The sequence below is a fragment of the Cynocephalus volans genome, chromosome 2, assembly GCF_027409185.1.
Source record: "Cynocephalus volans isolate mCynVol1 chromosome 2, mCynVol1.pri, whole genome shotgun sequence".
NCBI classification, from domain to species: domain Eukaryota; kingdom Metazoa; phylum Chordata; class Mammalia; order Dermoptera; family Cynocephalidae; genus Cynocephalus; species Cynocephalus volans.
This window is the reverse complement of record NC_084461.1, coordinates 113,507,873-113,525,921: the sequence shown is the minus strand read 5'-3', so window position 1 is coordinate 113,525,921 and position 18,049 is coordinate 113,507,873. Positions and strand designations below refer to the sequence as shown.

General features: G+C 36.4%; 1 protein-coding gene across 1 annotated transcript in view; it reads right to left on the bottom strand.

Annotated features, from left to right (window-relative positions):
• The window catches only part of SLC27A6 (solute carrier family 27 member 6), a 77,656-nt gene that overhangs the window by 43,023 nt on the left and 16,584 nt on the right, over positions 1-18,049 (bottom strand). The window contains exons 3-4 of the mRNA XM_063087843.1: positions 12,446-12,604; positions 11,065-11,189 (exon numbers count right to left, since the gene is read on the bottom strand). Of these exons, the coding sequence (XP_062943913.1) occupies positions 11,065-11,189; positions 12,446-12,604 (284 nt within the window). The remainder of the gene's footprint in view (positions 1-11,064; positions 11,190-12,445; positions 12,605-18,049) is intronic.

Genomic DNA, 18,049 nt, shown 5'->3' with positions numbered 1-18,049 from the left:
CAGACTTCTCAACAGAAACTCTACAGACTAGAAGAAAATGGAGTGATATTGATATATTCAAAATACTAAAAGAATAAAACTTCCAGCCAAGAATACTATACCAAGCAAGGCTATCCTTCAGAAATGAGGGAGAAATATGGTAATTTCTAGACAAACTAAAACTGTGGGAGTTCACTACCATACAACCAGCTGTGCAAGAAATTCTCAAAGGAGTCCTGCATCTGGAATCCATAAAACAATAATCACTGCCATGAATATATAAGATAGAAGAAAACCCACTGGAAGAACAAAACTACAAAGGAGAAAGAGAAAGAAATTAAATCTTACCACCTCAAAAAAAAAAATGCAAAAAACCAAACTGAAAAAAAACTATATCAAAAATCAAAGAAGAACAACAAAAGGGGAAGAAAGGAAAAAAAGTTATACAAAACATCCAAACAAAAATTGATAAAATGCCAGGGGTAAGCCAATACCTTTCAATAACAAACATAAATATAAATGGATTAAATTCCCCACTTAGAAGACACTGACTGACTGACTGGATTAAAAATCTAGACCCAACTGTATGCTGTCTTCAAGAGACTTACCTCATGTGTAAAGACATACATAAACTAAAAGTGAAGGCATGGAAAAGATATACCATGTGAATGGAAACCAAAAACAAGTAGGAGTAGCTATTCTTATATCAGATAAAATAAACTTTAAACAAAAAAAAAAGAGAGAGAGAGACAAAAAGGTCAGTATATAATGATAGAAGAATCTATCCAGCAAAAAGATATAGCATCATAAACATATATGCACTCAACTCTGGAGCACTCAGATATATAAAGAAAACACAATTAGGTCTAAAGAAAGTGATATACCCCAATATGATAATAGGGGAACCAAACTCCTCTCTGTCAGTACTGGACAGATCATATAGGCAACAAATCAACAGAAAAACACAGGATTTAAACCACACTTTAGATCAGTTGGACCTGGAAGATATCTACAGAACATTTCATCCAATAACTACAGAATATACATTCTTCTCATCAGCACATGGAATATTCACCAGAATAGACCACAAATCAAGTCTGAGCAACTGTAGTAAAAAAACTGAAATAATTTCAAATACCTTCATATTGCAATGGATTAAAACTGGAAAACAATAGCAAGCAAATCTTTGGAAACTATACAAATACATCGAAATTAAACAACATGCTCCTTAATGACCTATAGGTCCAAGAAGAAATTAAACAGGAAATCAAAAAATTTCTTGAAACTAATGAAAATAAAGATACATCATACCAAAACCTGTGGGATACTGCAAAAGCCACGTTAAGAGGGAAATTTATTGCCATAAATGCTTACATCAAAAGAATAGAAATATTTCAAATAAACAACCTAATGCTACACCTCAAAAAACTAGAAAAATAAGAACAATCCAATCATGAAATTAGTAGACGGTAAGTCATAATTAAGATCAGAGCAGAACCAAATGAAATAAAGACCAAAAAGAGATACAAAATATCAATGAAACAAAAAGCTGTTTTTTTGTGAAGATAAACAATATAGACAAGATATTAGCTAGGATAACTAAAAAAAGAAGAGAGAAGACCCAAACAATAAAAATCAGAAATGAAAAAGGAAATATTATAACCAATACATCAGAAATACAAAGAATCATTAGAAGCTATTATAAACAACTATGTGCCCACAAAATTGAAAACATGGAGGAAATGGATAAATATTTGGACACATACAAACTACTCAGACAGAACCAAGAAGAGGTAGAAAACCTGAACAGACCAAAAACAAGGAATGAGATTAAAGCAGTAATCACCAGTCTTCCAACAAAGAAAAGCCCAGGACCGATGGCTTTACTGCAGAATTTTATCAAACCTTTAAAGGGGTATTAATAATTCTTTTCAAACTATTCCAAAAAATTGAAACAGAGGCTATTCTCCCAAACTCATTCTGTGAGGCCAGCCTTACCCTGATACCGAAACCAGAAAAAGATACAACAACAAAGAAAGCTATAGGCCAATATTTGCAAGGATATGCAGTATGCAATATATGAAAGGATTGTTCAGTATATGCAAGTCAATAAATGTGATACTCCACACCAACAAAATCAAGGACAATAACCATGATCATCTCAATAGATGCAGAAGAAGCATTTGACAAAATTCAACATCCCTGCATGATAAAGACTCTCAGCAAACTAGGTATAGAAGGAAAGTATCTCAACACAATAAAAGACATATGTGACAAACCCAGTGCCAATATCAGCCCCCTTAAGAACAGGAACAAGACAAGGATGCCCACTCTCACCACTCTTATTTAGCATAGTAGTAGAAGTACTAGCCAGTGCAATCAGGCAAGAGAAAGAAATAATAGGCATCCAGATTCAAAAAGACAAAGTCAAACTGTCCCTGTTTGCAGATCCTACATATAGAAAAACCTAAAGTCTCTACCAAAAAACTCTTAGAGCTGATAAACAATTTCAGTAAAGTTTCAGGATACAAAGTCAACACACAAACATCAGCAGCATTTTTGTACTCCAATAATGAACTAGAAGAAAAAGAAATTAAGAAAGCAAGCCCATTTACAATAGTGACCAATAAAATAAAATATCTAGGAATCAATCTAACCAAGGAGGTAAAAGATTTCTAAATTGAGAACTACAAATCACTGATGAAAAAAATTAAACAAGATACAAAAAACACCCCACAACCAGGCATACCGCTAGTGCCAAGGAGCATACCAAAAACAGCACCTCCATGTGGGTGGCCCACCACAGCCTCCATAATAACCATGGCTGTCACAAAAGCAACTAGACACCACAACCACCATGCAGATGGTCCGCTAACCACTGGAGTGCATTCACACAAGGAGAGTCACCAGCAGAGACGAAGAAAAGAAGAGGATGTCTCTTTCCACAAAGCTCATTTCAGAGTGACAGGAGAAGCCTCTGCTCTATGATAATATTGGGGGACCTGATCACATCTCTCAGCATTGGACAGATCATCTAGGCAACAAATTAACAGAGTAACCATTATTCTTTCAGAAGAAGAGAAGAAATCTAGGCAATTGTGGGGGGGAGTGAATGGGGGATGGGAAGAGATTGGACAAGAGACATAAAGAATAATTACATTTTGTAACAATATATATGCCAGTAGTATTGATTTGATCGACATATCTCAATGTTCAATCCCCAAAATATGTATAATCGATTTTGATTCAATATATAAAATAAAGCTACAGGGAGATAGGAAGAATGAGTTCTGGTGTTCTAGGCTGACTAGAGCTAATAATATTATACTGTATATTTCTAAGTAGCTAGAAATGAGGACCTTGACCGTAATCACTAAAGAAAAAATAAAGGGATGGACATGCTATCTACCCTAAATGAATCATTGTATGATATATGCATGTATTGAAGCAACACACTATACCCCACAAATATGTACAATTAAATTTTAAAATAAAATAAAAACTTAAGTTTAAATTAAATAAAATAAAAAAATAAAGAAGACACAAAAAGATGGAAAGACATTCCATGCTTTTGCATTGGAAGAATTAACATTGTGAAAATGTCCATACTACCCAAAGTGATCTACAGATTCAATGCAATCCCCATGAAAATACTAATGATATTCTTCACAGAAACAGAAAAAACAACCCTAACATTCATATGGAACAACAGAAGACCCTGAATAGCCAAAGCAATCCTGAGCTAAAAAAAAAAATGATACTGGAGGCATTACATTACTTGACTGGAAATTATACTACAAAGCTATAGAAACCAAAACAGTATGCAACTGGAAGAAAAACTCAGACCAATGAAGTACAATCAAGAACCCATAAATCAACCCTCAACTTACAGCCAACTGATATTTGACAAGGGTAACAGGAGCATACATTGGAGAAAGAACTGCCTCTTCAAAAAGTGTTGCTGGGAAAACTGGACATCCATATGTAGAAGAATAGAACTAGACCTGTACCTCTCACAATATACCAAAATCAACTTAATATGGATTAAAGACTTATATATAAGACCTGAAACTATGAAACTACTAACAGAAAACATAGGGGAAACACTTCAGGAAGTAGGACTGGGTAAAGACTTTATGAATAAGACCTCAAAAGCACAGGCAACAAAAGAAAATATATACAAATGGGATTATATCAAACTAAAAAGCTTCTGCACATCAAAAGAAACAATTAACAAAGCTAAAAGGCAACCTGCAGAAATGGAGAAAATATTCATAAACTATGCATCTAACAAGGGATTAATATCCAGAAAATACAAGGAACTCAACTCCACAGTAAAAAACAAAAACAAAAAAAAACAAGTAACCTGATTACAAAAATAAGCAAAGGAACTGAATAGGCATTTATTAAAGGAAGATATGCAAATGGCCAACAGACACATGAAAATATGCTCAACATCAGTAAGCATCAGGGAAATGCAAATCAAACCACATTTAGATATCATCTCATACCACTTAGACTGGCCATTATCAAAAAGACGGAGAATAACAAATGGTGGACAGGATGGGGAGAAATGGGAGCCCTCCTAGACTGTTGGTAGAATTGTAAATTAGTGAAGCTGTTATAGGAAACAGTGTGTAGGTTCCTCAAACAACTACAGATAAAACTGCCATACAACCCAGAAATCCTGCTGCTGGGTGTATATGCAAAGTAATGGAAATCATCATGACGAAAAGATGGGTACCTGCACTCCCATGTTTATTGCAGCTCTATTTACAATAGCTAAGAGTTGGAACCAACCTAAATGCCCATCAGTGGGCAACTGGATAAGGAAGATGTGGTATATACATGCAATGGAATATACTCTGCCATAAAAAGGAATGAAATTCTGTCATTCTCAGCAACATGAATGTACTTAGAGAAAATTGTGTTAAGAGAAATACTTAACACAGAAAGAGAAATACTGCATTGTCCTCATTCATAATTTGGAGCTGAAAAATAAATAAATAAATAAATAAATAAACAACAAAAGAATGAAAGATACAACAATCACAATAACTCCTTGAACTTTCAAAGGGAGAGAATGGAACTGAGGGCACCAGAGGTGGGGGAGAGGGAGGGGAGTTAGGGAGAAACTAGTTAAGGGCCTCGAAAAATGTTTATATTGTGTAATGATAAAATAAATAAACAAACAAATGAGTTGTAACAATTGTGTATCCCTATGGAGAATTAAATAAAACTTGACTCGATTTTATACATACATACATACATACATGCATGCATACACACATAAATAAATAAATAAATAATAGAAGTAACTACTGCAAAGATTTTGCAGGGGACATAACTGCTAATTTAGACAACACAGCATTGTAGTACGTAGTAAGATGAGGTTTGGTTGTGAATATATTTGAAGGTAGAATCCATAGGATATGCTCATGGATTAGACAGGAGATGTGAGAGAAAGTAGCTTCAAGGGTGATTCCATGGATTTTTTGATTGAGCACCTGGAAGAATGGAGTTATTATTACCTGAGATAGTCAAGATGGGGCCAGGGAGTACTTTTTGATGGAGGATGACAGAGTAAAAAGTTGGACTACAGCCATTTTTGAAATAGGATGTCAGATTTCTAAGTGGACATGTCAAGGAGGAAACTAGATACAGCCATACCCTAGAAACCTTGCAGGTTCAGTTCTAGACCACCGCAATAAAGCCAGTCACAGAAATTCTTATCGACTAAGTTCTTGTAATATTCTAAATCCGTTGTCATTTCAACAATGTTCACAGTTTCCTTACCATTACATCCTAAGAAACCAATTTCTTTGTTCATCCATATGAAGCAACTCTTCATCCATTAAAGTCTCATCATGAGATTGCAGCAATTCAGTCACATCTTCAGGTTCCACTTCCAATTCTAGTTCTCTTGCTCTTTACACCCCATCTGCAGTTACTTCCTCCATGAACCCCTCAAAGTCATCCATGAGGTTTGGAATCAACTTCTTCCAAATTCCTTTAATGTTGGTATTTTGACCTCATCCTGTCAATCACGAATGTTCTTAATGGGATCTAGAATAGTGAATCCTTTCCAGAAGACTTTCAATTTAGTTTTCCCACTTCTATCAGAAGAATCATTATCTGTGGCAGCTCTAGCTTTACAAAACATATTTTTTACATAATAAGACTTGAAAGTTGAAATTACTCCTTGATCCATGGAGTAAAAAATCTAATACAATTTGTATGATTTTTTAGTGAACAAGTATTAATATCCAGAAGCTTTAAATGTCTCTCTTTTCATAATGGGAGTCGACTGTGGTACATTTTGTCAAAATTTTAATACACTCTAACAAAACTATCCAGGCTCAAAAGGATGTTTTCTGGCTCCCATTGAATTTCTTAGCTTTTAGGAAACTATAACTGAGAAAAAGGATAATTTATAGAAAATACATTGCTAAAAAATATAGACTATGTCCTGAGAATGTCAAAATGTGGGTGTTCTGCATTGACAGCTGTAGACAAATTATATAACCTAAATGTTAAACTAAAAATACTAACTTGAACAGTAGGCATTATATGAGAGTACACCAAAAAGTTCATAGAAAAATAAAATTAAAAGATAATAAGAATCTTTCCACAACTTTATGAAGTTTCTTCATACATATGCATCATAATATAGGCCCTTGCTTTGTTAATTAGATCCTGTACTCTATGGGCTCCAGATTTCAACATCTAACTTCCTATTTTACTTCTTCACCTGGATGCTTAATTGACATATCAAACAACAGACTGCCCCCAAATTTAATTTTCATTCCTCACATCTCAGTTTTTCATATCTTATCTCAGCAAATGTTGCCATTTACCTAGATGTTTGAAACAAAAAGCTGGGATTTGTCCTTGATTCTACCTATTCCTTCACTCCCCATCCCTGATCTAACAGGTTTTGTTGACTTTCCTTCATAATAGATCCCAACGTGGTATAGTTCTTCCTTCATCTTTTGTCAAATACTCTGATGAGAATAACATCCAAATTTCTCCTCCAACGTCTACAAAGATCCAAGCCCTACCAGATCTGGTGCACAGACCGCCCTGCTGCCCTCTCCTCCTCTTACAACATTCAGGTGGTCCCCTGGGGGCCTCTTCCTTTTCAGTTTCTTCTGTTGTGACTGTAATCTTCCAGATTTCCTGTGCCTAGATCCTACTTGTCGTGGCACTTCTTCAGCTTATAGGTCACCATTTCAGTGAACTCTTCTCTGATCAACTCAGTCTAATTAGCAACACTCCACTCCTACCATCCATCATTCTCCGTCACCACATCCTGTTTTGTGACTTCATAACACTTAGCACTGTCTGTAATTACTTTTCTTCATGTATTTGCTGGTTTATTTTCTCTCCCTACCCCAAATGAGAGTGTTAAGTTCTACGAGAGCAGCAGTCTGATTTGTCCTGTGTGCCCCGTATACCTAAACCCACAACATTACTTGAATGAATGAATGAATGAATGAATGAATGAGTGGCATATGTGATCCTATCCTTAGATATGTCCCTAGGTATGACTAACTGTTAACTGCATTAGGCAGAATTATTTAAATAAGATAAACCCTGCAGCAGGTCTCCCCCAGAGGATCAGTGATGTCTAGAGTTCCACCACATACCTCATCAATTAATATTACAGGCAGCATTAATGTTAATAAAATAAAGAAGTTGGTCCAATCAGAAATTGTACGATGGTGCTTAAGTAATGTAGAAAACTTGGAAGATGTAATATGGGGAAGAGCTGTTTTCCTAGTCTCAGGGAAGAGAATAATTTCCCCATCTCTCATGACTAAGAGGAGTCAGTCCCTGTGGCTTTTTAAGGACAGTGCTGCTGCCAGCAGTTTTCAAGAGGCACATCAAATGTTTATGCCAAAGGAACTTTTGTAACTGGAGTTTCAAAAAAGAAAAGAAAGGGGTGGGTGGTGGATGGGGGTGGACAAATGCTTCCATCCAAGGAAAATCAACCTAGGGAGTTTTTATGCAACTGTGCATAAACACTCAAATCAGACTGCGACTTCTGCCTGCAGGTAAATCTCCTTTGAAACATACTACTTACTCTGAGATTAACAAATCTGGATTTAGTTAGAGAACACATGGTTTTGCTTTCTCTTATTTAAGGATTTCTTTTAAATGAATATCTCTGGGGTTTCAAACCACGGCTTATGAGATATTTAATTTTAATTCTTTGAAGGTAAGAACCATGTCACTTCTTCACTTGCTGGTCCTACCTGAATCCACTGCCCAGCTGGCTGCACAGCAGAAACTGTCCCTTCCCTTTTAGGGAAGGTCATTGAAAGGAACATTGGACAGGAAAAATGCAAGATCTCCTTGAAGGGATAAGATGTCATAACAGAATGTCCTTCTTTTCCTGATCTTTAGTGGAGAACTGCTTGTACTCATTTTGTGTGAAATCAACAAAGAGGATTAGGATACAGTGCTTCTCTTCTTAAAAAAACCGTTAAGCTTTCCTTTTAGCAAAGCTCTAGTTATTTCCCTCTCTCTTCCTCAATTTGCATTCAGGTGAGTGTTTAAAGATTATTTTATAAACATCACCTCTTCTTCAAAGAGATGTAGTTAAAAATAAAGTTAAAAATTAAAATTAAATTAATTAAAAACCAGTCAGGAATTCTGTTGTCAATTCTCAGTCCTCTCAAGTTCTCTGCAGCTATCATATTTTCCCAAAATTAGGGTGATACAAATTCAGAGAGGTGAAAAAATATTTCATTTTATTAAAAAAATCAAAGTAAAACACCCTGAGAAAAAGATTTGTAGCCAATATGACAAAATATTAATACCATTATTACATGAAGTGAGAGTTCAAACAGATAAGATTAAACATTATGTGCTGAAGAGATAAATGAATAAAAGATGCAGAAGAGGCATATTAAAAGGGAAATACAGCTAGAAAACTATCCCACTTTGCCAGCAGTATTAACATTTCTAGTATATAAATCTATAAATAGAATTAAATAATCATTTTTTCAATTAAAAAATTCCTTAGGTGTCCTTTGTTTAAACAAAATTTCAGTGAAAAGCCCAAGGAAATTGGGTTTCATCCATGGTATTTCAAAGGGTTAGACATGGAGATGGGCCTGCTTTTTCCCCTACTCTCCATCTTTCAGGGACTTTTGACGGGGCTTGAGGAAGCTTCTAGTTCTCTGTGAAGCACAACTGGAAGACCACTATTTTTAATAACACCCAGTACTGATAAGGGACTGTGCACCAAGCATACTCCCACATCGCAGAAGGGATTCTAAATCACTTCAACCACTTTAAACAGCAATCTGGAAATACACCATAAAAATCATAAAAATAACCACAGCCTTTGACTATTTACATTCGCTTGCAAGACCCTATATTGGCTATATTGCATAAAGATACCAATGGCAGCATTGTTTAAGTTGGTAAAATTTTAGAAAAAAAATAAATGTATGTATTCAGCCATTCAATTAATATTTACTGAGTAAATGACCTTGCAAGAGTTAATACTGCTATAAAAGGATGAGAGGAAACAGGAATGGCTGAGTGCATGATTTAGAAAGATGAGGAACTTCATCAGCTACTATGTTCTGTACTATTTATAGTCATGGAACCTCATCTGAAGGTGGCTTTAATCTTACTGGAGGGCATAAGTTCCCTAAATTAACCTAGTCCATATATCACATTACCAAAGAATACAATGAAAACTAGAAGAGATGATATACGAGGTTGTGGGGTTATAATTGTTCTATTGGGGCTCTTCAGATAAGACCACAACCCTTAACTGAAGCAAGGTCTCCTTGAAGAAAAAAAAAGTTCAGAAAACCTAAAGAATTCTCTGGAACTCCATATCTTGGCTATGCATTTATGGAATCTATCGTTATCTGAAACACTCGTGGCAAAAAAATGCATAAGGAGGTGGGTTAGGAGCTATAGTGAAGGTCTGTCCATGGTAGATTCCAAGTTCAAAATGAATAAAAGCATTTTGTAAATCAGATTGTCCATTTCACATTCTTTTCTGTGTTTATCTCCTCTGTGTAATCCCATGTCTTTAATAAAGTCTTATTTAAGTGCCTCCAGCCTACTCTCAGCAGTGCTGCAGGTTAATAAATGGAACAATTATGTGCCTATATTTGAACTACAGGGAACAAGAGAAGATATTCCAGTCCATCATCCACGCCTTAAGCAGGCGTGCTGATGGCAAAAGGTAATGAGCAGGAGATCCCCCAGCCCACGACGGTCTCAAATGCCAAGGTTCTGCCACCCCACCCACCTGGGGAGGCATCCTCTATTGCCATTCTTGACGGGACTGGTGTTGGTTTGGTTAGAATCACTTCTTTGTAGCCTCAAGAATGTTTAGAAAATCAGAAAGTTAAAAAATAAGCATTTGGGGAGATAAATGAGACCAGGAAAAAGAAAATAAGTTCTGAGGGCAAAGAAGTAAACAAACCAATAAAGACAAACTTCAGGCTGTTACAAGTCTCTCTGCTTGTCTATTTTTCACATAGTGACAATTGATCAAAAGAATGTGGAAATGCTGCTTTAGGTGGGGAGACAAGTGCAAATCAAAGCAGAGATTTTCTTTTTTTTAATTTAAAGTAAAACAAAACAAAAATTATTCTAATACAATTACTTATTCAAAAGAAAAAGTAGATAAACAAGTATAATCAGGGTCACTAGTCTTTGGGGTTTTGTTTGAGAAGAGCATTTTAAAAGATTATCTATTTTAACCTTGAGATAATTGCTTTCTGTAAACATAGCACGCATCTAATTTTGTAATCTGATGCATGTTATGTTTATAGAAATTTTGATTATTCTAAACTCAAAGTGGACTGGGTCATGAGTTTGTCGTATCCTGCTACAATACAAAGCACATTAGTACATTCCTGGAGAGCTCTTTTTATTCTCTCTGACTTGTCCTATATTTATCTTATCTTGGGGTATTGCATCTTTGTAAGTCAGTTAAATTATGTTCTGAAAGAAGTTGGAGTATAAACAAAGAATAAAAATTACTTTTTCTCTCTCAGTACTTACTCTTTGTCAAATATTTTTTTCTCTGGTAATGATTACTCTTACCTTGGGTTGTTTGCAAAGGTAACGACAAAGCTCTCCAATATACTGAAACACAGTCACATTATACTTCTTGCAGTCATTCCAAAATTGGCTTGCTGAAAATTTTTTCTTTAACACACAAGTGGCACCTATAAGAAAAGGCAAAAACAGGCACTAGGGGTAAACATTCAAGGGCAGAATTTACATAAAACACGAATGATGTTGCTCTACCTACAATATGTTTGCTTACTTTCAAGGCTTTTGTAACTCATCATCGATCATTTATATCAAGTTCATTTGAAAACATTAATCATATGGTCCAATAATTTTAAAAAATATTCATGTTGTAATTCTATATTTTGACTGTAAATACACTTTTTTCAAAACATGGGATGAAAGCAACAGCCAAAATAAGTGGGAGAGTTACGAATATTAGAGCATGACCATAGACAAGAATCATCCTTCTTCATAGAGACCAAGAACACCTGATCTTGAATATATACATATTATTTACTTTTAAAAACTTGAAGAAGCCCCAACATATCTTGAGGTCAACAGTTAGTAAAGTAGAGTTAGTACGATAGCACCAACAAAAAAGGTCATCAATGACTGTATAACCTAAATTTAACAATGCAATTTTGACAACAATGTATGTCATAGGAATATTTCCATAGAAAAATCTAATGTCTTGACCCTCATTTTTATTTACTGTGAATATTGATCATATTCTAAATAGCATTTTAGACACATATATGTAGCAGTGAAGGATCTCTACATATTATTTTAGGTCTAGTAACTGACACATAATTTCACTTTTATGAATCTAATCTACTGAGTCTCAAGGTCTACCGACTGATTTATTGAGTGTCTGCAGTAGACTGTTTGCAAAGATAGCCTCAACAATTCCTTCTACTTACCTTTGCAATGTGAATTTGCTCCCCTCCCTTCAACAGGTGGGGTCTATTTCCCCACCCCTCTAATCTTGAATCTGGACTGGCCTGTGACTTGCTTTAATCAGTGGAATGCAGGTGAAATAATCTATGTGACTGCCAAGACTAGGCCTTAAAAGTTATGCAGCTTCCACATTCACACCCTTAGAACACTCCTACCATCATTTAAGGAATCTGGGGGTGGACCACTGAAGGATGAACAACCAGAAGAGAGAGAAGCCCAGTCAATAGCCAGCTCCAGCCACATGGACAAATCCCCAGGGCACTGCTTTCCCACTTCGGGAATATGCTGAGTATGCTATGAAATTGTATCTTTTTAATAAATATTATGTTATAATTATATAATATGCATGCCATCACCCTGAATTCTACTGAAACAGTTTCAAACTTTAACGATCACAAGTTCGAATTATTAGGCGTTTTGAAAACTTATCATCAAGAAAATAAAAACTTACCCAACTCAACACATCCACTAATTCCCAGGAGAGATCCTGAACTATGATAGAGAGGAAGGGGTATGTAAACAATGTCATCAGCAGCACAACCGAAAGCCCATAATCCAGCAGAACCCTTTAAAGCCTGCAGCTGACTAATCACGGCTGCCTTTGGTAGACCTGGAAAAAAAAGAAAAGAAAAAGAAAAAAACATATAATAGTAGGGAAGTCTATGCTGGTATTAACTATACCAGCAGTTGAGACAAAATACACCAAAGTTTTCTATATGCTTTACATGCTTTCTAAAAGGGGCCATGCAAATGTGAAGTACTACAATAACTATAATTAATTTCTGGAATCTCGAATCTATCCAGAAAGACCAAATTACAGTTTCAAAGAGCCATATCTGCTATAAGAATGACAAGTGTCAAAATCTGACTACGTACACCACAAATGAAGCAAATCACGATGTAAATCTAAATTATATTTGAAGTAGAAATTGTCTAGTGAACAGTTCTAACTCCAGGTAGGACTCTCTCAGTTATGAGTCATTCATTTTGTCATATTTAACATGTTCTGAAATATAATCATTTATAGAATCTTGGATTCCATGATATGTAATGTTGACACTGTTCCATACATTCATGAGCCAAATGTAGTTTTCTGTTTTCCTTCTAGTCTTTTTCCATGTACAATTAATTTCTTATATAAATATATAGTTGTAATTAGTGTATCAAAGGTTCACATACTGCTTTTGTTACTTGGCATTGGTAGACCAAATATTTTTCATATCATTATAGAGTCTTCTATATTTATGTCAATGTAATAAATTCATCATTAATATATAATATAATAGATTGACCCATATGAAATTGCCATGTCTATGGTTGAACAAGCAATTTTATATGTTTCAACCTATATTTTCTTACCCTGAAACAAAAGTTGTGTTCATAATGGTATCTCTTGAATTAATTTGATAGATTTAGTTGTATTCTAATTACATCCTGTTTGCCAGTTCTAAGGGTCCTAATATTTTTAGGACATCTTCATGCACAGGCCTCTTTCCCAAATCTACCTGAAAAATAAAGTTCCTTGGCTTCATAAAATGCTATGGTGATAAGGAATGTTAGATTTCCTGGATGCAAGCAGAGACCAATGTCAGAGAAACCACAGGGAGCAAGCAGACGGAAGGGTCAGGAACGACGAGGAGCAGACAGTTGAGGTTAAGTGTAATCCTTTACTTTACCCACATAGTAATCCAGTCCTACTTAGCAATCTGTCAAAGGGAGGTTACTAATGTCAGTGGCTCTGCAAACTTGATACTCCTGATTTGACTTTATTTCTCAATTCTAGAAATTAATTCCAAACATTGACAATATGTCTCCCAGACAGGGATACTTCCTTGCTATTGTCTGCTTGTCTAGGACTAGAGTCCTACATTAAAAAGTACTCCCATGTCTGGTGTCCCAGTTTTTTAGCCATGCTTCTCTCAGTATGTCCTGGTCCCACACAGTGCTCTGTCGCTGGTATTTATTGCTGGCTGTCCTGCCTCTCATCACTTACCTGTCTTGGCTCAACCTCCCGTATATGATGCTCTATCTCCCAACTGACATTTTGACCCACACGTGCTGCTCTTTCTATCTCGCAAAATATCTCTCAACAGATAATCAGCTCTGTCTATTCCATGCAAACTAGACCCTAATTTTGCTCTTATAAGCCTTCATGCGTTTTATAATATATTCTGTGGTCTGCAGTAACCAGAACTACTTATATATTGCATAGTCAACTGGCCCACAGTATTACTCAGAGTAGAACATCATTCTTTCTCTCCGTTCAACATATTTACTGATAAGGCCAAAGTTTTCATGGGGTTTTGGTCACAGCAGCACATTAAGCTATTAACCACTTCATAGCTGTGACTTCTAGACATTCTTACCAGGGAGCCTCAAGTCCACCTTGTTGCTGTACCTGCTCTGATATGTTTTGTGTCCCACTTCTATTAACTGGACAAGATTTGATCTCATATGTGAAGTTGGCATTATCTCGCCTATTTTTCACTAAAATTCATTTATTAATATTCTCAAAAGAAGTCTCTGTAGCTATTCCCAATAGTTCAGAATGTCAAAACTTAAAAAAGTGTATTGTCATCCATATGCATAGAGAATCTCTCCAAGTTTCTTCCTCAAAAAGACGTATAAAGATTTTGAGTGAGACTAACTCTAGCCTTGGCTGTTGAGAATACAATGCCTTTCTGTTCCTCATCCAGAGGAGCAAATATTTGTACTTTTTCTGCTTCATAGAAGTCCCCTCCCATGGTTCTTCAGTCACTATACTCCCTTCTCCCTATAGTGTCCCTGGGCCTCGTGGCAACTCAACTTTAAAAGCAGTAACTTTTCAATAGGAGTCTTGTCAAAAAAAGAAAGATGCTATATCTAGCTATTCTCCACCTGTATGCTTATGTCAGCCCTTCAAGACACTTTAGTAAATTAATTAAGCATGTTTACCTTCCTAATTTGGTTACCTTTGAGTGAACAATGAGCTCATTAACTTACTATAAATCATCCAAGGTACTCAGTAGATTTTTTGATAAAGGAGACAACAGATGTATGAGCTTGTCCAACAAATAAAAGGTTGATGGGGTTCAGGATTTGAAAGAAGGAAATAAGAAGAAAAGAACAAACGATGTTTGATAAAACCATATTTTACAGCCACCCCTTAAAGGATTTAGAAAGTAAATTAACAAATTAAAAACCTCAAGAAGGCTAGTACTACAGAAACCTTGGTATTTAAGTTAATGGCCGTTCTCAAACTTATGTGTGGCCACAAAGCCCCTTTGTGATTTTTATTTCACTTCTTTGAAGAAATTTCCTTGAGAAATGTTACCTTAGATGCTCTCTAAAGTCTTTTGTTCTTCTAATCTTTTATGATTCCCTAACACTGTAACTTTTCAACTATTCCTATATTTGAGTAGACCATTGGGATGGAGCCCAGGGAGAAAGGTGGAGGTAAGGACGTGTCCAGGGAATTAGGGATCAGGAAGAAGAATGAAGAAAAGATGATACCAAGAGAAAGCAAATTCAGGGGCAAGGATCACTTTTGGAACAATTTTGAGAATGCTGGGATGATACTGGAAAAAAGGAGGAATATATAAGGTTAGGGAGAAATCAAGATAAAAGGAAATCTTTAGATGGTGATGGCAACTGGCTCCAAGCACAGCACATCAGCCAGACACCTTGTTTTCCTCCTACTAGTGCTTACAGGAGTGGCTGAATGTGTGGTTGCTGTCTCCAGCTCTGGCAGCCTCTCCTAGAGATATCTGAGGCTCCCTAATCAAGTCCAACAATCAATAACAGGACTAGAAGTTGGCAGACTGAACACATATATAAACCCTCAGGTCAGAAAGAATGGGACTGGAGGTGCCAGTAATAAAAGCTCATTCAAGAGATGAATGAGTTGCAACCCACACAGCAGACCCAAGAAACTGAAACTTAAGCAAAGCCTTGAAGAAAGCTGATTTGTCCCCATAGAGCCCCAGAAAGGCTCAGAAATTTGGGTACCACATGCCTCAAAGAGAAAATAAATATGGAAGTATGAACTGGAAACTTTATGGGAAGTTCTGCTTAAGAAGCAATTGAAGGAGTTCCGGTCAAGATGGCAGAGTAGTTGGTTCCTGGTGTCACTCTTTCCTACAGAGCAACCAATTTGTAGCTATTGAGGAGCAGCAATGGAGGACCCGAGATCAGCACTGGAGTGGACAGGAGCTGCCCACCACGGGACCTCAGTTCAGGTTGCTCCCCATTCCATAAAGAGACTTCAAAGCTTCTGGGCCCACACACCCCAAGCCTGGCAGGCCGGAAAAGGCAGGTGGGGTGGGACTTCCGGCTCAGGCCATTCCTGCCACCAGGAGAGTCCTAAGAGGCCTAGGGACCCCACACCCTGAGCCAGCCATGCCAGAGAAGGAAGGCAGGGTGGGACTTCCAGCCCAGGCTAGTTTCTGCTACCCAGAAGCAGCAGTCCCTTCAGGATCCAAGCCAGACATCAGGGTGAAATGAGTGAACTGTGATATCCCTGGCCACAATGATGAAACACCAAAGGAAAGAAACCAGAAATATGAAAAATCAAGAAAGTACATTGCCACCAAAGGAAATTAATAACTTTCAAGTGCTATATCCTATACAACAGGAAGTCTTTGAAATGACAGACAAGGAATTTAGAGTAACTATTCAAAGGAAACTAAATGAGATACAAGAAAATTCAGACAACACAATGAAAAGAGAAAAAGTATACAGGATCTAAAAGAAGAAATGTACAAAGAAATCAATGCCTTGAAAAAGAATGTAGCTGAGCTTGTGGAGCTGAAGGATTCATTCAATGAAATAAAAAACACAACAGAGAATTTAACCAGCAGACTTGAACAAGCAAAAGAGAGAATTCTTGACCTTGAAGACAGGCTGTTTGAATTATCACAGGTAGACCAGAAAAAAGAAAAAAGAATTTTAAAAATTGAAGAAAATCTAAGAGAGACAACTGACAACCTTAAGTGCTCAAATATCTGAATCATGGTTATTCTGGAAGGAGAGGAAAAAGGAAATGGCATTGAAACATACTCAATGAAATAATAGCAAAAATCTTCCCAGGTATAGGGAAAATCACAGATCTCCAGATTCAAGAAGCCCAAAGATCACCAAACACATTCAACCCAAAAAGGTCCTCTCCAAGACATGTGACAATAAAACTGACAAAACTCAAAGAAAAAGAGAGAATCTTAAAAGCGGTAATAGAGAAGTGGCAAGCCACCTATAAGGGAGGCCCAACCACAATAATATCAGACTTTTGGGCAGGCCCTGTGGCTCACTCAGGAGAGTGCGATGCTGGTAGCACCGAGGCCATGGGCTCGGATCCTATATAGGGATGGCCGGTGCGCTCACTGTCTGAGCATGGTGCAGACAACACCAAGCCAAGGGTTGCAATCCCCTTACTGGTCAAAAAAAAAAAAAGAAAAGAAAAAAAGAATAACATCAGACTTTTCATCAGAAACTCTAAAAGCCAGAAAAGAATGGGATGATATATTCAAAACACTAAGGACAAAAATTGCCAGCCAAGAATACTTTACCCAGCAAAGCTCCCCTTCTGAAATGAAGGACAAATAGTATATGTCTCAGACAAAAACTGTGGGAGTTCACTACCACACGACCAGCCCTACAAGAAATTCTCAAGGAAGTACTGGGTTTGATAACACAAAAACAACCATCAATGCCATAAATATGCAAGAAAGAACAATACCTACCAGCAAAACAAAAATGCTAATGAAAGAGAGAAATAATAGTTTATCTATCACCCCAAGTAACCAACAAATACAGAAGACAAACAGAAAATTAGAAAGGAACAAAAGATACTTAAGACATCTAAACAAAAATCAGTAAAATACTAGGAGTAAATCAAGACATTTCAATAATAACTCTAAATGTAAAGGGATTAAATTCCCCATTCAAAAGACACCAACTGACTGACTGGATTAAAAAGATGGACTAAACAACATGTTCTCTTCAAGAGATTCACTTGACCTGTAAAGACACACAGAGACTAAGAGTGAAAGGACGGAAAAAGATATATCATGCAAATAGA